This window comes from Triticum aestivum, chromosome 5D, assembly GCF_018294505.1.
Source record: "Triticum aestivum cultivar Chinese Spring chromosome 5D, IWGSC CS RefSeq v2.1, whole genome shotgun sequence".
Classification (NCBI taxonomy): Eukaryota; Viridiplantae; Streptophyta; class Magnoliopsida; order Poales; family Poaceae; genus Triticum; species Triticum aestivum.
This window is the reverse complement of record NC_057808.1, coordinates 566,816,797-566,840,271: the sequence shown is the minus strand read 5'-3', so window position 1 is coordinate 566,840,271 and position 23,475 is coordinate 566,816,797. Positions and strand designations below refer to the sequence as shown.

The 23,475-nt window shown below is 48.5% G+C and overlaps 1 protein-coding gene across 2 annotated transcripts; it reads left to right on the top strand.

The window, feature by feature from the left end:
* Positions 1 to 1,444: 1,444 nt before the first annotated feature.
* LOC123123969 (muscle M-line assembly protein unc-89) lies at positions 1,445 to 22,844 on the top strand. Of its 2 annotated transcripts, XM_044544635.1 has the most exons (6): positions 1,445 to 2,869; positions 4,553 to 4,637; positions 5,395 to 5,436; positions 5,552 to 5,620; positions 22,398 to 22,401; positions 22,834 to 22,844. In XM_044544635.1, exons 1-4 carry the CDS (start codon positions 1,550 to 1,552, stop codon positions 5,611 to 5,613), a joined length of 1,509 nt encoding a protein of 502 aa, XP_044400570.1. In that variant the 5' UTR covers positions 1,445 to 1,549; the 3' UTR covers positions 5,614 to 5,620; positions 22,398 to 22,401; positions 22,834 to 22,844. The 2 variants fall into 2 exon arrangements, with proteins under 2 accessions (XP_044400570.1, XP_044400569.1); XM_044544634.1 differs by lacking the exons at positions 22,398 to 22,401; positions 22,834 to 22,844 and having other exon boundaries at positions 5,552 to 5,927.
* The last annotated feature ends 631 nt before the right edge of the window (positions 22,845 to 23,475 follow it).

The following is a 23,475-nucleotide window of genomic DNA, read 5'->3' as shown; positions in this document are numbered from 1 at the left end:
AATATAATTTAATCTATGTTGACGATTATGATGAGTTGCTTGACTCTTGTTTTAATAATAATATAATAAATAGGCCCATGTTTACTAATAATAAATAGGCCTCAAATAATAATAATAATATAACCGACAAATATGATAATTCATTTTATTTCAATTATAAAATATTTGTCTCTTCTTTTGAACTTTTAATTCATTTTATTTCAATTATAAATAGGCCTATGTTGATGTATTTTTAATTTTAATCAATTTTAAAAATATTTGTCTCTTCTTTTGAACTTTTTATTCATGTTTCAAACTTCTTATCACGCACCTGTGTACGTGTCAAGTATTAACCAACAACTTATTATCCCCACTAACAACTAATACAATTCACACACCTAAAACTATATTACGAAAATTTGCCGTAGCAACTACAAATATTTACGTATACCACCGGGGCAAATAACAATAATCATACACAAATTTTATTTCACATCGAACGAAGCGTGCGTGCGAACGAATAATATGTACGTATACTACTGGGGCAAATAACAATATTTACGTATACTACCGGGCCAAAAAAAATATTGCGGTATACTACCGGGCCAAATAACAATAATCGCACACAAATATTTACTTATACTACCGGGGCAAATAACAATATTTACGTATACTACCGGAGCACCTACAAAAAATAAAATGTGGGCTGAAATATACTCTTGAAGCGTGCGTGCGAACGACGAACGACGAACGACGAACGAAAAACTGCCGGTGCTCCGGCTCCAACGAAGCACGACGAACAACAGCCACGACCACCACGAGCTACCCCGTCACCACCATGACCATCCAACTTCACCACCACCACATTGCCACAACTTCACCACCACCACCTCCACCAAAATGCTCACCACGACCACCACGAGCTACCCCGTCAGTAGATCGACACCTCTTTTGGCTACCCTAAATGAGTTGAACCCATTCACGGTGCCAAAATCGCGAAAATGTAGCTCATTTAGGTGCACAAATGGGTGCCATTTTTCTGTAGAGAGAGGAGAAGAAAGAACACAGAAGAAATGAACGGGAGAAGAAGAATGGAGGAAGGAGAGGAAGGAAAGAGAGGATAAGGCCGGGCCGGCCAGCGTGTCAGGCTACAGCCCCCTGTCGGCCAGCAGCTGGCCGATCGGCGGGCGGTAGGCCGACAGGGGCGCACAAGCCGACAGCCCACTGCCTCCCCCTCGCGCGACGTGGCCCGACCAACCACAGGCCGCCGCGTGCCAGCCGGGCCTGCAGTCGGCCTGCTGTGGGCCGATTGGGCCTGCTGCTAGCCGATCGGCCTGCAGCGGGCCGACGGTGTATTATTTTTGAAATTTCTTTCTTTCGCGTAATATTTCTGTAATTAAAAAAATGTATTATTTAAAAAAAATAGCGGCGAAATATATATAAAAAAAGCGCCCATTTCTCCGTCGGTTCGCGAAGCTTCCGCGCGGCCCCGAAACAGTTTGAACTCCACATAGAGCTCTCGCCGAGGGTTTGGGCGGCGGCGGAGGGAGGAGGAGAGAGATAGGCGGCCATGGCCGGGAAGAAGCCAGCGGCTGTGAGCACCGCGCCTTCCGAGGGCGAGGAGAGCGCCGTCATCCCCAGCTCCGCTGCCAAGCGCGGGCCCGGCAGACCTAAGAAGGACCCCGTCCCCGCCGCCGCCAGCCCCGGCTCCACTGCCAAGCGCGGGCCTGGGAGGCCTAAGAAGGACCCCGTCCCCGCCGCCGCCGCAAGCCCCGGCTCCAAGCGCGGGCCCGGGAGGCCAAACAAGGTCCCCGCCCCCGCCGGGTCCGGCGAGGGCTCTGCTCCGGAGCCCGGGAAGAGCGAGATGGGGAAGGGGGAGATGGAGAAGGCGGCGACCCCGAAGAAGCAGGGGAAGGGGGAGATGGAGAAGGCGGCGGCGCCAGTGAAGACGGAGAAAGGGGCCAAGGTTGCTACCAATAAGAAGAAGGACAAGGGGGAGATGGCGGCGTCCCCGGAGAAGAAGGAGAAGGCGGCGACCCCGAAGAAGAAGGACAAGGGGGAGGAGGCGGCGACGCTGCCGAAGAAGAAGGACAAGGGGGACAAGGCGGCGGCGGTGCCAGAGAAGAAGGACAAGGGGGAGAAAGCTGCTACCAAGAAGAAGAAGAAGGAGAAGGGGGAGATTGCGGCGCCCCCGGAGAAGAAGGAGAAGGGGGACAAGCCGGCGAACCAGAAGAAGGAGAAGGAGAAGGGGGACACGGCGGCGGCCCCAAAGAAGAAGGAGAAGAAGGGCGGCGAGGCGGCGGAGCCCGGATCCAGATCCGGGAAGCAGGAGCCGTCCGGCGAAGCGGGCAAGCCCAAGCCCAAGCCCACGCCCAAGAAGACGAAGCAGCAGGCGTCAGACGGGGCGGCCAAGGAGACGCCCAGCAAGAGGAAGCGCGACGACGCCGGGGAACCCCAACCCCAGAAGGCGGCCAAGAAAGCTGACAAGGCCACGCCCACCAAGAAGAAGCAGGCCTCCTCCGGCGGCGCTGAGAAGGCCACCACGCCCAGCAAGACACCCCAGAAGGCAGCAAAGAGCGCCAATAAAAGCCCCGGCAAGGCGGAGAAGGCCACACCGGCCAAAAAGCAGCAGCCCTCCGGCGCGGCGGAGAAGGCCACGCCCACCAAGAGGAAGCATGGCGATCTGGAACCCCCAAAGGCGGCCAAGAGCGAGCAGAATGGCTCTTCGCCTGCGAAGAAACAGAAGGACAAGGCAGCAGGGGCGGCGCCGGTGGCCGCCGAGCCGGGCATCTGCAGCTTCCCGATGGCGCGGGTGCGGCTGCTGATGCGGGACAAGGACGCCACCATCCGATCTAACAACGAGACCGTCTTCCTCGTCAACAAGGCCTCGGTACTACTTCTTCCCCCGCTTTTTACTCTGAAAAATGCAAGTTATGCAGCGATCTGTGTTGGCAATAAGAAATTTCATGACTGAAGCTTGATGCCAGTCTATCAGAATGCCATGATTTAGGGTGGAATCTATGCTAGCTAGCAAGATTTAGATTGGTCGTGCTATCAGCCCGTCAGTGCCCGCAAGGTGTTCGATGAGTTGTCTGTGGTGCTCTCACTGTCGAATGCTTTGTCTCTACCCTTGGTCAGTCAATATTCCAGTGTAAAGTTGTCTGAGATGTCAAAGCTTCATTTTGTGCTGAGCCAAATTTCTACATAGTAAGCTGTGTCTACTTCTGCTGCTAGCAGTACCAACCTGTCTGACAAGTGAACTGTGAGGACTTCTTTCTTGGCATGTTTTGCAGTGATTTGTAGATAGTGCTGTCTATTTCTGCTGTAGATGTGCACATTTTGTCCATGTTTTCGCTTTGGTTTTTCCCAAGCATATCCACTTGAAATATCGTGTCGAAGTGGTAGGAAACCGTGTTATCTAGAGAGAAAAATTGGTGTTCTTTTTTTGGATGGAAGAATATGACCGGTGTTAGTAACATGGTATTGTATTTCCAGATTGTTTCTGCTATTGCTGAACTTGTATGTGATTGTTAGTCATTCATGGATGGGCTAAATTTATGAGATTGCTCATTATGTAGCTTAATATTCCCAGGCTTACCTTAAGCATATTGTTTCTTGTGAATTCATAAATGTCATGGATTTGCTAAATTTGTTGATGAAACGTTTGTTTTTGAAATTTAATTTGAATGTAGTAAGATTTGCACTGGCAATATTAAGCTTCAGCCATCATCCAAAAGACGAGTAGAAAAAATCCTAGATTACCCCAACAGTTGTGCAGTGCTGCCAGTCTGCCACCATTGTTCTGAAAGCTGGCTAATGCTACCAGTTGTAGTGGTTTTGTCCGTAATCAAGGCAGCAACAGAGCTATGCACAAGTACATAGTCACTGGACTGCTCACCTCCCATTGCCTCTACTTGCTCCAAGAGTTTGATTAATCTTCATGATTTCTCTTTCTTTATCTTGCGAACTCAGGTGTTTAGTCTTCCAGCAAAAATTTAATTGGTTCTTGTAATTTTTTTCGAGCACCAAACAAGATAGCTGTATATGCAACTGATTCAAATTTCAGATCCCCAGTCTGGCAAGTGAACTCTGGTGCTTAGACTTCTGTAACGCGCATCGATTTCATTTTGTTTCTTACTTTCTTGTCCTGCTGAAGAGATCATAAGTTCATAGCACCAACTGTTGGAAGTCCTGTAATTCTTCACTCACTGACCAATAGAGGATTTCTTTTTGGTTTGGTATATGCACAAAGTAGAGGTTTCCCCCCTGATTGGTATATGTAATTATCCAATCATCGATCACTAGATGAAGTTTTTTTTGGTTCAACATGATTAAACTGTACCTGCAGCATAGCAGATTGGTGAGGAAGTTGACCTCTGTAAGCTGACTGTGGTATAATAACAAGCGTGGCCTGATTGCATAGTTCCCTTCATGTATTTATTGACCGATGCCATTCTTTTGGTATGCAGTGATTATGACATGTAGTGAACCTTGAACTGGATAGTATTATCATGTTATATATTCACCGCTTTGAAAAACATTATATATATTCATGTTACACATGCACCTGCAGGAGTTATTCTTGGAGGCATTTGCGAAGGATGCTTATCAGAATGCCCTGAAGGAACGCAAAAAGTCAATTACCTACGATAACCTTTGTGAGTTGGCTCTTCCTTCTTATGTTCTTCTTAGTTATCTTTTCTGGGAACCCTTTTATCCTTTTATCGACTATGCTGCCTGAAAGATGGTTTATGGCGAAATAAAGAGCCTTTCTAGACCACACAATGGATACATTTGATATGATACCAATTAGTTAAGAAAGCCATTATACTTGCTTAACCTAGTGTTTGATACATTGGACATATTGTGTTACCAAAACCGAGAGTTTGTTTTCCGAAGTACCATAGTTACCAGACACACCGGTGTCTGCTCGATGCCCAATCTTGTATACCAAAGATTGAAAGGTTCTTTGTTAATTTTGTTATGAGTAACCTAAAGTTAATCATCGTTTCCTCAGCTGGTGGTGTTGATAAATCATTAAATCTGAACTTGCAAGTAAATGTAAACCCATGGGGCCTGCTCCTGTAGGGGAATATATATATACCCCATGAAACATGTTGAAACCTTGCGGCTGCAGTCTGAAAGTGGTTATATTTTGATATAAACATGGATAATCGTCGTATCAGTTGTCATCCACTCATCTAAGTAAGTCCTAGACATGCATATACTTCCCTGATGGATGGAGGATGGATGTATCGCCCCATGACCACGGCAACTATAACTATAACTGAAACCCCTCCTCTTTGGTTATCCCTTCCATTTAGGCTATTTTTTTGTTATTTCGTCTTCCTTTTTTACTTATAGCAGTAGTACTTGTTAATTGACATGAAATGTATCATCTACTCATGTTTTCAGCGACGGAGGTGTGCAATGAGAAACGGTACAAGTTTCTATCAGGTGAAGCTCCTTACCCTATGTTACCGTTCAAATCTGCGGAAGCCTGCGTGTGTTTTTTGGATATGGCAAAGATTGGGTGGCGCTGACATACATTTGTGTGTGTGTTTGCGTCCAGATTTCGTGCCGCTGAGGGTGACAGCCGGAGATGCACTCAAGGCTGTGGTGGAGCGGTCCTAGGCAGACCATGAGGGAGACACGCACGCATGCCATAGGTTGTCTTGTCTTGTGCTAGCTATCCTGTGCACCATGTTCTTGTGTAGTAGGTCAGGTTAGGTTGAGACCAGCCAGCGTATGTATGGAGAATGTATGTACTATGTTGTATCCATATGGATCCACCTTGGGCAAGGGAAGCACATTCATGTTGTCAACCCACCCTTGTGGCCATGCATGCCTGTTGATGTGCGTCTGCTCTGAATTACCTGAAGCTCGCTCGCTTGCTCGCTTGCTTGTTGTGAATCTATTTACTTATTAAGCTGTGTCCCGAAACGAAATCTGGATGTGTCTGTCTTGTCTTGTGGGATTCGACTTGCTTTGTTAGCTGGAACCTGCTTCGTAATATATACATCCGTTTGACGAAGTACATGTTAGAGTATGTACTTATACTTTATAACACAAAAATGTTGAGTATGTCTGTATGTGGATTTGGTTTCTCTGCACTTGAGAAAGTTTTGCTTGTACCCTGCAAAAAAAAAAGTTCTGTTTGTATCTAAATTAAGCACCCCGATGAAACTAGTCGACAAAGTTAAGTTTGATGTTAGGTATGAAAAACCGCCTCTCTAATACTCCTAATGACAAAAATCTTAGTGTACATGCCTATGGGAAGGGTCAAGGTTCAACTAAGAGAGTTCTCAATTTGGGGGGGCTTTTCTTGAGGAGAGAAGCTTCTGTCCGTCGGGTCGGGCAGCAACAACTCCTCCAAGGCCAGGGACATGGCAACAACAACATCCTTTGAGGTACACTGCGATCAAGATCGTTGAGAGATGGAGTCATGAATATATAATGCAGGACACTGTAGATTTGAAATATACAACCAACAAATAACTATAATAATTTGCTTTTAGACTAGATAGTAGATTGTCCTCCACACTCGCAGCAAATCATCAAAGGTGTCGGCTGCTACTTTCCCAAATATGGGAGGCTCGAGTCACAAGTCAGAACATGTTTGAAATAACATATACACGTTGTTCAATGAACATAGTTAATCACAAGAGCATTGTGACCAGTGGCGGAGGACGAACCTTTTTTAAGGTGGGGCCAACTCTTAAGCGATAATATTTTTTATGCAAAACCAACATAAAATGAAAATAATTCTGGGTAGCATATGCTCCCTGATAGAACAGTAAAATCAAAATAAATAGGAAATAAAATTTAAAAATTCTGAACTTTTTTTTGAAAATATTCATACTAGTGTGGCAAGTGTGCTTGACAATTTTCATGCCATATGGGATAGCGGTGCTTCGTCTAGGGTGCAGAAGCATGTGCTCCCTAGAGCCAAACTGAATATCCGAGATGATGCGCATGTGCTTGAGCAAACTCCACTACACATTACACAACAGAGAGAACTGTAAACTGTAATCTACATTTCGGCCGCCACCTACACCTAGTCTACAACGGCCTTAGCCCCAGCCGTAAGATAACGAGTGAAGTCTGAAATGAAGCTTGTGGTTGTAGACACGGTCGCAAATGAACTCCGACCTCCAAATGTCGGAACTCCGTACCATGAACTCTTTGATCCCGGACTTTTTTACTCTTAAGCTTGTTTTAGGCCAGGATCTACTGACATGGCACCGTTAGAGGGTGGGATTGCAAATTGATAGTACCACCTGTGCTCGGGCAATTCTCTTTTTAACAACGGATGCGGGTGAATTCAAACCCCTCATATTCCAACTCAAGATCGCACAAGTTGTGCTATTCATTGGGCACAGTTATCTCCTTCGACAGTAATAACAATCTTCGACAATTAACATCGCTAAAAATAGACAAGTACACATCCAAGCTTGTCGGGGGACGCCGCCGACCACCAATAGGCCCCAAACCTCGACGGCGCCAGCTACACCACCTACCACTACTGATACATATAGAAGAACTAAACCCAACTCTACACAATGGCCTCCTCAGCAGCAGCATCAGGTCCTGCCAGGCTAACCGCGACCCGTAGCGCGTCCCTGTTGAGCCTGGTCAGCTTGGCGACGACATTGATGTCGTCGTCAGTGAGTGCCTCGTCGAACCTGTGGATGAGGGCCTCGTCCGCCCTTGCCGCCATCTTATCCTTGGGACCCAGCAGCCCTAGCCCCTGCACCAGGCGAAGCATGGCGCGATGGGCCACAGGGGTGGTGTTGTTCTGCGCGGCCTGGTGCGCGCTCTGACGTGGCGGTGGCACATATGTCGCACGATGTTGGAAATATGCCCTGAAGGCAATAATAAATGGTTATTATTATATTTCTTTGTTCATGATAATCGTCTATTGTTCATGTTATAATTGTATTATCCGGAAATCGCAATACATGTGTGAATACATAGACCACAACATGTCCCTAGTAAGCCTCTAGTTGACTAGCTCGTTGATCAACAAATAGTCACGGTTTCCTGACTATGGACATTGAATGTCATTGATAACGGGATCACATCATTAGGAGAATGATGTGATGGACAAGACCCAATCCTAAGCATAGCATAAAAGATCGTGTAGTTTCGTTTGCTAGAGCTTTTCCAATGTCAAGTATCTTTTCCTTAGACCATGAGATCGTGCAACTCCCGGATACCGTAGGAGTGCTTTGGGTGTGCCAAACGTCAATACGTAACTGGGTGACTATAAAGGTGCACTACGGGTATCTCCGAAAGTGTCTGTTGGGTTGGCACGGATCGAGACTGGGATTTGTCACTCCGTGTGACGGAGAGGTATCTCTGGGCCCACTCGGTAATGCATCATCATAATGAGCTCAATGTGACTAAGGCGTTAGTCACGGGATCATGCATTGCGGTACGAGTAAAGAGACTTGCCGGTAACGAGATTGAACAAGGTATTGGGATACCGACGATCGAATCTCGGGCAAGTAACATACCGATTAACAAAGGGAATTGTATACGGGATTGATTGAATCCTCGACATCGTGGTTCATCCGATGAGATCATCGTGGAACATGTGGGAGCCAACATGAGTATCCAGATCCCGCTGTTGGTTATTGACCGGAGAGGCGTCTCGGTCATGTCTGCATGTCTCCCGAACCCGTAGGGTCTACACACTTAAGGTTCGGTGACGCTAGGGTTGTAGAGATATGTGTATGCGGAAACCCGAAAGTTGTTCGGAGTCCCGGATGAGATCCCGGACGTCACGAGGAGTTCCGGAATGGTCCGGAGGTGAAGAATTATATATAGGAAGTCAAGTTTCGGCCACCGGGAAAGTTTCGGGGGTTACCGGTATTGTACCGGGACCACCGGAAGGGTCCCGGGGGTCCACCGGGTGGGGCCACCTATCCCGGAGGGCCCGTGGGCTGAAGTGGGAAGGGAACCAGCCCCTAGTGGGCTGGGCGCCCCCCATGGGCCTCCCCCTGCGCCTAGGGTTGGAAACCCTAGGGTGGGGGGGGGGGGCGCCCCACTTGCCTTGGGGGGCAAGGCATCCAGATGGGATCCCTGGCCGGCCCCCCCCCTCCCAGGGGGCCTATATAAAGGGGGGGGGAGGGAGGGCAGTAGCACAACAGCCTTGGGCGCCTCCCTCCTCCCCTGCTACACCTCTCTCTCTCGTAGAAGCTCGGCGAAGCCCTGTCGGCATCCCGCTACATCCACCACCACGCCGCCGTGCTGCTGGATCTCCATCAACCTCTCCTTCCCCTTGCTGGATCAAGAAGAAGGAGACGTCGCTGCACCGTACGTGTGTTGAACGCGGAGGTGCCGTCCGTTTGGCACTCGGTCATCGGTGATTTGGATCACGGCGAGTACGACTCCGTCATCCACGTTCATTGGAACGCTTCCGCTCGCGATCTACAAGGGTATGTAGATGCAATCCTTTCCCCTCGTTGCTAGTATACTCCATAGATGCATCTTGGTGAGCGTAGGAAAATTTTAAAATTATGCTACGATTCCCAACACACGAGACTTAGGCGGAGTGGAGCGACGCTTGGACGGCAGCGGCCTCACTCAAGGGCCTCCCAAATCTCTTTCATTTGATTGAGATTTGTCCGGTGGATACGAAGCACTTTCATCACCTAAGGTACCTCCTCACTTCTCCTCATTTTGGTTGGTTGGAATCATGTATTTTTGTTGGATTGGCTCACATTCTTTGAAACACTAGTTCAGCATTATGTTGTGGTGAAATCAATTTATATGATGCATTTAGGACACCGGCGGTAGGGTGGCTACCGTAGAATTTCCAGTTTTGTTGTGTCACAGGGCGATTCTGCAATGTCTGGCCACCAGCTTACCGCCATGGTCCCCGACGATAGGCTTTCTTGGCGGTAGGATCGAGCGCCCTACTATCAGGGACCCTGGCGGTAAGGGCCTTTGCCACGTAGGCGGGCGCAAACGGCCGTCTGCAGCTTGCCGTCATGCCTATCGCCAAACTTTACGGCGGTAGGCTGTCCAACCCTACCGTCGACCAGTCTGATGATAGCAAAAAGGTCAGATCGATCCTGAAATACTTTCAGGGGTGGGGGGTTAGACCCGGCAAAACTTACGGCAAAAAGGTGAAAACACGGAAATTGGCCACTCCTAGATGTTTGCCATTGCTGTTGCTGGCCCTCTCCGGAACCAACCAATTCTTTTTTTCTTTCTTTCTTTCTTTGTTTCTTTCAGGATTGGTCGACGTTCCATCTGCCAACCCATGCATACACATGTGACACGACACCAGCGGCAAAAGTCCTTGTGGCGGTTGCGCACATGAATCAATGTTTGGCGCGCACACACGCACGCCCGCCAAACATGCAGGTTCGGTTCAGGGACGACTGAATTTGTACGACTACTGGATCTACTCACGGGAAAGTGACAAGTGGATGCAGACTCTAGCTGTTGCGCGGCGTCCGCGACGGACGGCAGGTGTGCTCGGGGCGGGGCAGGGCTTCCAGGCGTTGACACTACGTCAGAGTAAGTAAGGTACTCCACCTCCTACGCCGGCATCATAATGTAACCGTGGTCCTACATTCTACTCTAGTATAGTCCCATATCAGCAGTGGCTTGGCTTGCAGAGCCGTATCAGTAGTCCCATATCAGTACCCATTTTTTACAATGAGGTTAAACCCCGGCCTCTGCATCAACCGATGCATGTAGTCATCTTTATTAAATATTTCACAAATGTTTGACAGGAACATACATCAATCCATCTGAAGCCACCTCTCATACCTACAAACTCGATAATGTGAAGTGCTCTCACTCATCATATCTAAAACCGGTGCCGTCGCCGATCCATCCACATAACGTATCGGGACCAACAGCCGATGCGGCCTACCTAAAACGCACACCACATGCATATGTTTTACAAGCCGCCATCATCATCGGACCACTGACCCATCTTCAGAAGAGAGATCCGCATCATCCTTGCCAGTCCACACATCCGTCGACGCCACCACGGCGCCCAACAGCGCCATCGCCTTGCGCTCGTCCTTCCAAACGCAAAGATTCTGGAAGATCTGTCGTGCGCAGCACCTGCCAACTAGGCATGACTTAGCGTGGCACTGTCAGCCAGACATGACTTGACAACGCCCCCGAAGCTCCATGCAAGACAAAGCCGCTCCACCTCCTGCCTCTGTCCTCCAGCGCTGCTCCACAAACGATGCTCCCAATAGAGAAATGGCACCGTGGTACCGCCACGTCCGATCTGGAAGACCATATCCTAGGGTTGCCCCCGAAGCAGCAGGAGTGAGTCGATAACAGTTACACGACGATGCCTTCATCAAGGTAACAGTGCAAAATGCCGTCATCGCGCGCCAACGGCTCGGTTTTCACCGGCAACTATGTCTCCCCGACTCGTAACCGGGACAAGATAACGAATCTCGAGATCCGATCTCCCACCCACATGCCGACCACCTCTGGCGGAAGAGATGACCACCACCGCCGACTGCACCGGTCAGAACAGATTTGTCCGGAGGTGCCGCCGCTTACAGAGTGTGACGCTCCCGATTCAATCGTACACTAATCATGCACGCAAATGTGTACGATCAAGATCAGGGACTCACGGGAAGATATCACAACACAACTCTACAACATAAATAAGTCATACAAGCATTATAATACAAGCCAGGGGCCTCGAGGGCTCGAATACAAGTGCTCGATCATAGACGAGTCAGCGGAAGCAACAATATCTGAGTACAGACATAAGTTAAACAAGTTTGCCTTAAGAAGGCTAGCACAAAAGTAGCAACGATCGAAAAGGCAAGGCCTCCTGCCTGGGACCTCCTAACTACTCCTCGAAGCCGAACTCCATGTAGAATCATCCTCGGGATCTCTAGCTCCTGGACTCCAGCATCTGGTTGCGACAACCAGGTGGAATGGAAAGGGGGAAAAGAGGGAGAAAAGCAACCGTGAGTACTCATCCAAAGTACTCGCAAGCAAGGAACTACACTACATATGCATGGGTATATGTGTAAAGGGCCATATTGGTGGACTGAGCTGCAGAATGCCAGAATAAGAGGGGGATAGCTAATCCTGTCGAAGACTACGCTTCAGGCAGCCTCCATCTTGCAGCATGTAGAAGAGAGTAGATTGAAGTCCTCCAAGTAGCATCGCATAGCATAATCCTACCCGGCGATCCCCTCCTCGTCGCCCTGTTAGAGAGAGATCACCGGGTTGTATCTGGCACTTGGAAGGGTGTGTTTTATTAAGTATCCGGTTCTAGTTGTCATAAGGTCAAGGTACAACTCCGGGTCATCCTTTTACCGAGGGACACGGCTATTCGAATAGATAAACTTCCCTGCAGGGGTGCACCACATAACCCAACACGCTCGATCCCATTTGGCCGGACACACATTCCTGGGTCATGCCCGGCCTCGGAAGATCAACACGTCGCAGCCCCACCTAGGCTCAACAGAGAGGTCAGCACGCCGGTCTAAATCCTATGCGCGCAGGGGTCTGGGCCCATCGCCCATTGCACACCTGCACATTGCGTACGCGGCCGGAAGCAGACCTAGCCTAGCAGGCGTTCCAGTCCAATCCGGCGCGCGCCGCTCCGTCGCTGACGTCAAGAAGAGCTTCGGCTGATACCACGACGTCCAGTGCCCATAACTGTTCCCGCGTAGTTGGTTAGTGCGTATAGTCCAAATGGCCAGACTCAGATCAAATACCAAGATCTCGTTAAGCGTGTTAAGTATTTGCGAACGCCGACCAGGGCCAGGCCCACCTCTCTCCTAGGTGGTCTCAACCTGCCCTGTCGCTCCGCCATAAAGTAACAGTCGAGGGCCGTCAGGAACCCAGGCCCACCTCTACCGGGATGGAGCCACCCGTCCTTTCAGCCCCCTCATCAGAATCACTTGCGGGTACTCAACGAGCCGACCCGACTTTAGTCACCACATGTGTCATGTATATAAAGTATATAGTATATACCCGTGATCACCTCCCGAAGTGATCACGGCACAGTAGTATTGCATGGCAGACGGACGAGAGTGTAGGGCCACTGATGGAATACTAGCATCCTATACTAAGCAGTAGGATAGCAGGTAAGGGTAACAACTGTAGCAACAATGACAGGCTATGCATCAGGATAGGATTAACGGAAAGCAGTAACATGCTACACTACTCTAATGCAAGCAGTATAGAGAAGAATAGGCGATATCTGGTGATCAAGGAGGGGGGGGGGCTTGCCTGGTTGCTCTGGCAAGTAGGGGTCATCGTCGATGTAGTCGATCACAGGGGTACCGACATCGGTCTCAGGGCTACCGGAAAGAAGTAACGAAGGGGGAACACAATAAATAACAGAGAAATCAAAGCATCACAAAGCATAACATGACAAACGCGGTGCTAGATGTGCCCTAACGCGGTAGTAGGTGATATCGGCAAATGGGGGAAACATCCGGGAAAGTATTACCGGTGTTTCGCGTTTTCGGACAGGTGAACCGGAGGGGGAAAATTGCGTGTTTGCTATGCTAGGGATGTGTGGCGGGCGAACGGGCCGCGTGTCCGGATTCGTTGGATTTTTCTGAGCAACTTTCATGTAGAAAACATTTTCATCCGAGTTACGGATTATTTTATATTAATTTTAAAAGTTTAATGTTTTTCTAGATTATTAAAAAACAGAAAAAACATTTGTCACCTAGCTCTATACTAGCCTGAGTGTATGACCAGTGGGGTCCAGGAGTGGTCCAGTCAGCAGAGTTGACCCAGTCAACATTTGACTAGTCAAAAGGTAAATAGTGTTTATATGGGTCCCGGCTGTCATTGAGTCAGTGTTTATTAGAGTTAATTTAAGCAGTGTTTATTTAATCTATTTAGAATAACTACTAAGTGGGGCCATGTTGTCAGTGACACAATGGGTTTTGATTAACTTCAATAATTTTTAGTTAACCTAAGCAGGCTAATTAGTGAGGGGGGGCACATGACAGTGGCTTTAGCCAACCACCAGCGACCGACGTGCACACGCACGAGCGCACACAGAGGCGCGCCGGCGGTCACGGCGCCGACCAGATGAGGCACGGGCGCGGTTGGGGAAGAGCGACAAGGAGCAGGAGCAGGGCAGAGGGCGGGGGCATGCGGGGCAAACGGCAGCAGCGACGGCGCCGCAGACGCGGGAGCTCAGGCCGGCGTGGTTAGGCGCGCGCTGGGCGCGGTTAGCGCCCGACCTGGGCGAGGCAGGCAGTGACGGGCGCGACTGCAGGCAACCAAGGACGTGGCAGGGGCGAGGGGCTGCGTGCGTGGCCACAACACGCATGGCACGGGAGGGCGCACGGTGCGGGTTGCGGGGCGTGCGGCTTTCGAGCGCGGCCGGTGCGCAGGGGAGAGGAAGGATGGGGCTCACCCCCATTGTAGTCGAACGGGTCGGCGAGGCTCGACGAAGCCGACGAGGGAGAGGTGAGGAGGCGAGGCGACGGGGTCCGGCGCGTCGAGGCGGCGGGGGCGTCCAGCGAGGCGACGCCATGGAGGAGGACGAAGGCGCGGCGGGGCGGCGATGCATCAGGGTCGGGCGACAGGGCGGCAGCGTCGGAGGACATGGAGGCGCGAGAGGAAGGGAGCCGCGAGGAGGAGGCCGGAGGGCGGCGCTCGGCGCCGGCGGGCGGCGACTGTCCTCGGGCGCGGGCGCTCCGAGAGGAGGGGAGCGAACAGGGGCGCCCCTCCTCCGTGCGTATGCGTGTGTGTGTGGTCTTCGTGGGTGACGGACCGTGGGGAGGGAACGAGGGAGAGTGGGGGATCGTGGGGGAACCGGGGTGTAGTGGGCTAGGGTTGCGGGGTGGGGGGTTATGCAGGGGCGCGACTGGGCTAGCCTAATGGCCTGGTGCCTTGCTGGGCCGAACGGCCCAGGGGAGGGGGGGTCTTGCTTCTTTTTTTTGCTTTGTTTTGTTTTGTTTTACTTTTCTTTTTCTGTTTATAGTTTAGAATCTAATTTTTTTTTAAAACACACCTTTAGCATCTAGATTAGCATATGATGTTAGACCAGGGCCATAGAAAGTTTAATGCCAAATTAAATTAGTTAAATGTTATATTAATTATAAAAGGTATTTATTTAATTGTTTTACCTACTGTTTTAATTATTGTAGAGCCTTTAAACACTTCGTCAAAGTTTGGTTTCGCGACCACAATTACCTATGATTTATCCGACACATTTAGAACATTTTTGTTTTAGCATTTGAAAACTTTTGCTGTTCGCTTGATTTTGAATTTGAATTTGAATCGGTTTCAAACTAACGCAATATTAGCAACAGTAATCGAGGTGACGTGGCATTATTCACAAAGTTTTACTGTAGCTTAATTATCCGGGCGTCACACAGAGACAACAATTTACACATAATATAACCATGGTCGTAGATTCTACTGTAGTATAGTATAGTCCCATATCAGAAGTGGCTTGGCTTGCACTAGAATGCAGGGTGAAAATTGCATCACGATGACAAGACTCTACAGTAGAATATGTAGGCAACCAAACTACTTGACAATGTCTTTTTTACCTTGTTTTTTTCGTAATCAGGCCTTGCCCAGCCTGACTCATTTTCCTCCTCTCAAAGCATCTCCAATAAATGGTCCAAATGTAAAAGTATCTAACTTTTGGACCGTCTCGGGCAAAAAAACGCTGCTCCAACAGACGGTCCATATGCAAAAAAATGGACCGCGGCCTCCTCGTGATGTAAAATACAACACCTTGCGGTGCAAATTTACATCACGAGGTGCATCTGGTCCAAAACTAGCCGCCGCCCGCGAACGCCCAACCGCCACTTCCTTTCCTTTCCCGTTCGCGCTCGTCCACCCGCGCGAAGACCAGCCGGCCGGAATCCGCCGCCGTGACCGCCCAAAACCTCGCCGTCGCTGCCGCCACCACCCCACATCCTCGCCGCCGCCCTCCGCCGCCGTCGCCGCCGTCGCCTCCCTCGCCGGTAGCCGGCTCGTAGCCGCCTGGACGCCGCCGAATCGGGAGGCAGCCGGCACGGGATTCGGCGCCTCAGGCGGTCCGGCTGCCGCGGTAGGCCTCCGCCAGGTCTTAGGCTGCCGCCGACCTCCTCCCCATCGGCCGTGAGCCTGTCCACGGCCGTTGCGCCGGCCGCACGATTGCCGCACCAAGCCCTTGTTGGGGAACGTAGCAGAAATTCAAAATTTTCTACGCATCACCAAGATCAATCTATGGAGTAATCTAGCAACGAGGGGAAGGGGAGTGCATCTACATACCATTGTAGATCGCGAGCGGAAGCGTTCAAGAGAACGGGGTTGATGGAGTCGTACTCGTCGTGATCCAAATCACCGATGATCCTAGCGCCGAACGGACGGCACCTCCGCGTTCAACACACGTACGGAGCAGCGACGTCTCCTCCTTCTTGATCCAGCAAGGGGGGAGGAGAGGTTGATGGAGATCCAGCAGCACGACGGCGTGGTGGTGGAAGTAGCGGGATCCCGGCAGGGCTTCGCCAAGCGCAAGCGGGGAGGAAGAGGTGTCACGGGAGGGAGAGGGAGGCGCCAGGGCTTGGATTGCTGCTGCCCTCCCTCCCCCCACTATATATAGGGCCAAGGGAGAGGGGGGGCGCAGCCTTGGCCCTTCCTCCAAGGAAGGGTGCGGCCAGGGAGGAGTCCATCCTCCCCAAGGCACCTCGGAGGTGCCTTCCCCCTTTAGGACTCTCCCTTTATCTTATCTCTTGGCGCATGGGCCTCTTGGGGCTGGTTCCCTTGGCCCATATAGGCCAAGGCGCACCCCCACAGCCCATGTGGCCCCCCCGGGGCTGGTGGACCCCTTGGTGGACCCCCGGACCCCTTTCGGCACTCCCGGTACAATACCGATAAAGTGCGAAACTTTTCCGGCGACCAAAATAAGACTTCCCATATATAAATCTTTACCTCCGGACCATTCCGGAACTCCTCGTGACGTCCGGGATCTCATCCGGGACTCCGAACAACTTTCGGGTTACCGCATACTAATATCTCTACAACCCTAGCGTCACCGAACCTTAAGTGTGTAGACCCTACGGGTTCGGGAGACAGGCAGACATGACCGAGACGACTCTCCGGTCAATAACCAACAGCGGGATCTGGATACCCATGTTGGCTCCCACATGCTCCTCGATGATCTCATCGGATGAACCACGATGTCGAGGATTCAATCAATCCCGTATACAATTCCCTTTGTCTATCGGTATGTTACTTGCCCGAGATTCGATCGTCGGTATCCCGATACCTTGTTCAATCTCGTTACCGGCAAGTCTCTTTACTCGTTCCGTAACACATCATCCCGTGATCAACTCCTTGGTCACATTGTGCACATTATGATGATGTCCTACCGAGTGGGCCCAGAGATACCTCTCCGTTTACACGGAGTGACAAATCCCAGTCTCGATTCGTGCCAACCCAACAGACACTTTCGGAGATACCTGTAGTGCACCTTTATAGCCACCCAGTTACGTTGTGACGTTTGGTACACCCAAAGCATTCCTACGGTATCCGGGAGTTGCACAATCTCATGGTCTAAGGAAATGATACTTGACATTAGAAAAGCTCTTGAGCAAACGAACTACACGATCTTGTGCTAGGCTTAGGATTGGGTCTTGTCCATCACATCATTCTCCTAATGATGTGATCCCGTTATCAACGACATCCAATGTCCATGGTCAGGAAACCGTAACCATCTATTGATCAACGAGCTAGTCAACTAGAGGCTTACTAGGGACATGGTGTTGTCTATGTATCCACACATGTATCTGAGTTTCCTATCAATACAATTCTAGCATGGATAATAAACGTTTATCATGAACAAGGAAATATAATAATAACCAATTTATTATTGCCTCTAGGGCATATTTCCAACAGTCTCCCACTTGCACTAGAGTCAATAATCTAGTTCACATCACCATGTGATTAACACTCACAGGTCACATCACCATGCGACCAACACCCAAGAGTTTACTAGAGTCAACAATCTAGTTCACATCACTATGTGATTAACACTCAATGAGTTCTGGTTTGATCATGTTATGCTTGTGAGAGAGGTTATTAGTCAACGGGTCTGAACCTTTCAGATCCGTGTGTGCTTTACGAATATCTATGTCATCTTGTGGATGCTACCACGCGCTACTTGGAGCCATTTCAAATAACTGCTCTACTATACGAATCCGGTTTACTACTCAGAGCCATCCGGATTAGTGTCAAAGTTCGCATCGACGTAACCCTTTACGACGAACTCCTTTTCACCTCCATAATCGAGAAAATTCCTTAGTCCACTAGATACTAAGGATAAGTTCGACCGCTGTCATGTGATCCATTCCCGGATCACTATTGTACCCCTTGACCAACTCATGGCAAGGCACACTACATGTGCGGTACACAGCATAGCATACTATAGAGCCTACGTCTAAAGCATAGGGGACGACCTTCGTCCTTTCTCTCTCTTCTGCTGTGGTCAGGTCTTGAGTCTTACTCAATACTCACACCTTGTAACACAGCCAAGAACTCCTTCTTTGCTGATCTATTTTGAACTCTTTCAAAATCATGTCAAGGTGTGCGTTCTTTGAAAGTATCATCAGGCGTCTTGATCTATCTCTATAGATCTTGATGCCCAATATGTAAGCAGCTTTATCCAGGTCTTCCTTTGAAAAACTCCTTTCAAACAACCCTTTATGCTTTCCAGAAATTTTACATCATTTCGGATCAACAATATGTCATTCACATATACTTATCAGAAATGTTGTAGCGCTCCCACTCACTTTATTGTAAATACAAGTTTCTAACAAACTTTGTATAAACCCAAAAAACTTTGATCACTCCATCAAAGCGTATATTCTGACTCCGAGATGCTTGCTCTAGTCCATGGAAGGATCGCTGGAGCTAGCATACCTTTTAGCATCCTTAGGATCGACAAAACCTTTCTGATTGTATCACATACAACCTTTCCTTACGAAAACTGGTAAGGAAACTTGTTTTGACATCCATCTGCCAGATTTCATAAATGCAGCTAATCCTAACATGATTCCGACGGACTTAAGTATCGCTACGGATGAGAAAATCTCATCGTGGTCAACTCCTTGAACTTGTGAAAATACTCTTTGCCACAAGTCGAGCTTCATAGACGGTAACATTACCGTCCATGTCCGTCTTCTTCTTAAAGATCCATTTATCTCAATGGCTTGCCGATCATCGGGCAAGTTCACCAAAGTCCATGCTTTGTTCTGATACATGGATTCTATCTCGGATTTCATGGCCTCGAGCCATTCGTCGGAATCCGGGCCCACCATCGCTTCTCCATAGCTCATAGGTTCATCGTTGTCCAACAACATGACTTCCAAGACAGGATTACGCATTACTCTGAAGTAGTACGCATCCTCGTCGTCCTACGAGGTTTGGTAGTGACTTGATCCGAAGTTTCATGATCGCTATCATAAGCTTCCACTTCAATTGGTGTAGGTGCCACAGGAACAACTTCCTGTGCCCTGCTACACACTAGTTGAAGTGACGGTTCAATAACTTTATCAAGTCTCCACCATCCTCCCACTCAATTCTTTCGAGAGAAACTTTTCCTCGAGAAAGGACCTGTTTCTAGAAGTAACTACTTTTGCTTCCAGATCTGAAATAGGAGGTATACCCAACTGTTTTGGGTATTCTATGAAGACGCATTTATCCGCTTTGGGTTCGAGCTTATCAGCCTGAAACTTTTTCACATAAGCATCGCAGCCCCAAACTTTTAAGAAACGACAACTCAGGTTTCTCTAAACGGTGTCGTCTCAACGGAATTGCGTGGTGCCCCTTTTAAAGTGAATGCGGTTGTCTCTAGTGCCTAACCCATAAACGATAGTGGTAATTCGATAAGAGACATCATGGTATGCACCATATCCAATAGGGTGCAGTTATGATGTTCGGACACACCATCACACTATGGTGTTCCAGGCGGTATTAATTGTGAAACACTTTCCACAATGTCTTAATTGTGTGCCAAACTCGTAACTCAGATACTCACCTCTACGATCATATCACAGACATTTTATCCTCTTGTCACGACGATCTTCAACTTCACTCTGAAATTACTTGAACCTTTCAATAATTCAGACTTGTGTTTCATCAAGTAAATACACTCAGCATCTACTCAAATCATCTGTGAAGTAAGAACATAACGATATCCACTGCATGCCTCAGCACTCATTGGACTGCACACATCAAATGTATTACTTCCAACAAGTTGCTCTCTTGTTCCATCTTACTGAAAACGAGGCCTTTCAGTCATCTTGCCCATGTGGTATGATTTGCATGTCTCAAGTGATTCAAAATCAAGCGAGTCCAAACGATCCATCTGCATGGAGTTTCTTCATGCATATATACCAATAGACATGGTTCGCATGTCTCAATCTTTTCAAAAACGACTGAGTCCAAAGATCCATCTACATGGAGCTTCTTCATGCGTTCTATACCAATATGACTCAAATGGCAGTGCCACAAGTATGTGGAACTATTGTTACTATTTTATATCTTTTGGCACGAACATGTGTATCACTGCGATCGAGATTCATTTCAGGTGCAAGACCATTGAAGGTATTATTCAAATAAACAGAGTAACCATTATTCTCCTTAAATGAATAACCGTATTGTGATAAACATAATCCAATCATGTTCAACGCAAACACCAAATCTCGATAGTAGAGGGAGCATGCGATGCTTGATCACATCAACCTTGGAAACACTTCCAACACACATCGTCATCTCACCTTTAGCTAGTCTCCGTTTATTCCGCAGCTTTTATTTCGAGTTACTAACACTTAGCAACCGAACCGGTATCTAATACCCTGGTGCTGCTAGGAGTACTAGTAAAGTACACATTCATATAATGTATATCCAATATACTTCTGTCGACCTTGCCTGCCTTCTCATCTACCAAGTATCTAGGGTAGTTCTTCTTCAGTGACCGTTCCCCTCATTACAGAAGCACTTAGTCTCGGGTTTGGGTTCAACCTTGGGATTCTTCACTAGAGCAGCAAACGATTTGTTGTTTCATGAAGTATCCCTTTTGCCCTTGCCCTTCTAGAAACTAGTGGTTTTACTAACCATCAACAATTGATGCTCCTTCTTGATTTCTACTTTCGCGGTGTCAAACATCGCGAGTTGCTCAAGGATCATCATCTATCCTTGATATTTATAGTTCATCACGAAGCTCTAATAGCTTGGTGGCAGTGATTATGGAGAACCATCACTATCTCATCTGGAAGATTAACTCCCACTCGATTCAAGCGATTGTGGTACTCAGACAATCTGAGCACATGCTCAACGATTGAGCTTTTCTCCCTTAGTCTGCAGGCTTAAGAAACTTGTCAGAGGTCTCATATCTCTTGACGTGGGCACTAGTCTGAAATCCCAATTTCAGTCTTCGGAACATCTCATATGTTCGGTGACGTTTCAAAACCGTCTTTGGTGCCACAATTTTAAACCGTTAGCATTACGCACTGAATTATCACGCAGTCATCAAAATGTGTATGTCAGATGTTTCGTAACATCTACAGATGACGCTGAGGTTCAGCACACCGAGCGGTGCATTAAGGACATAAGCCTTCTGTGCAGCAATGAGGACAATCCTCAGTTTACGGACCCAGTCCGCATGATTGCTACTACAACCTTTCAACTAAATTTTCTCTAGGAACATATCTTAAACAGTAGAACTAAAGCGTATGACATAATTTGTAAAGACCTTTTGACTATGTTCATGATAATGAAGTTCATCTGATTATTGAATTCCCACTCAGATAGACATCCCTCTAGTCATCTAAGTGATACATGATCCGTGTCAAACTAGGCCGTGTCCGATCATCACGTGAGACGGACTAGTCATCATCGGTGAACATCTCCATGTTGACCGCATCTACTATACGACTCATGTTCGACCTTTCGATCTCTTGTGTTCCGAGGCCATGTCTGTACATGCTAGACTCGTCAAGTCAACCTAAGTGTTTTGCATGTGTTCCGAGGCCATGTCTGTACATGCTAGGCTCGTCAACACCCGTTGTATTCGAACGTTAGAATCTATCACACCCGATCATCACGTGGTGCTTCGAAACAATGAACCTTCGCAACGGTGCACAGTTAGGGGGAACACTTTCTTGAAATTTTAGTGAGGGATCATCTTACTTACTACCGTCGTTCTAAGCAAATAAGATGCATAACATGATAAACATCTCATGCAATCAAATAGTGACATGATATGGCCAATATCATTTTGCTCCTTTGATCTCCATCTTCGGGGCACCATGATCATCTTTGTCACCGGCATGACACCATGATCATGATCTCCATCATTGTGTCTTCATGAAGTTGTCACGCCAACGATTACTTCTACTTCTATGGCTAACGCGCTTAGCAATAAAGTAAAGTAATTTACATGGCGTTATTCAATGACACGCAGGTCATACAAAAAAAAATAAAGACAACTCCTATGGCTCCTGCCGGTTGTCATACTCATCGACATGCAAGTCGTGATTCCTATTACAAGAATATGATCAATCTCATACATCACATATATCATTCATCACATCTTCTGGCCATATCACATCACATAGCACATGCTGCAAAAACAAGTTAGACGTCCTCTAATTGTTGTTGCAAGTTTTTACGTGGCTTGTATAGGTTTCTAGCAAGAACGTTTCTTACCTACGTAAAACCACAACGTGATATGCCAATTTCTATTTACCCTTCATAAGGACCCTTTTCATCGAATCCGTTCCGACTAAAGTGGGAGAGACAGACACCCGCTAGCCACCTTATGCAACTAGTGCATGTCAGTCGGTGGAACCTGTCTCACGTAAGCGTACGTGTAAGGTCGGTCCGGGCCGCTTCATCCCACAATGGCGCCGAAACAAGATAAGACTAGTAGCGGCAAGAAGAATTGGCAACATCGACGCCCACAACTACTTTGTGTTCTACTCGTGCATAGAAACTACGCATAGACCTAGCTCATGATGCCACTGTTGGGGAACGTAGCAGAAATTCAAAATTTTCTACGCATCACCAAGATCAATCTATGGAGTAATCTAGCAACGAGGGGAAGGGGAGTGCATCTACATACCATTGTAGATCGCGAGCGGAAGCGTTCAAGAGAACGGGGTTGATGGAGTCGTACTCGTCGTGGTCCAAATCACCGATGATCCTAGCGCCGAACGAACGGCACCTCCGCGTTCAACACACGTACGGAGCAGCGACATCTCCTCCTTCTTGATCCAGCAAGGGGGGAGGAGAGGTTGATGGAGATCCAGCAGCACGACGGCGTGGTGGTGGAAGTAGCGGGATCCCGGCAGGGCTTCGCCAAGCGCAAGCGGGGAGGAAGAGGTGTCACGGGAGGGAGAGGGAGGCGCTAGGGCTTGGATTTCTGGTGCCCTCCCTCCCCCCACTATATATAGGGCCAAGGGAGAGGGGGGGCGCAGCCTTGGCCCTTCCTCCAAGGAAGGGTGCGGCCAGGGAGGA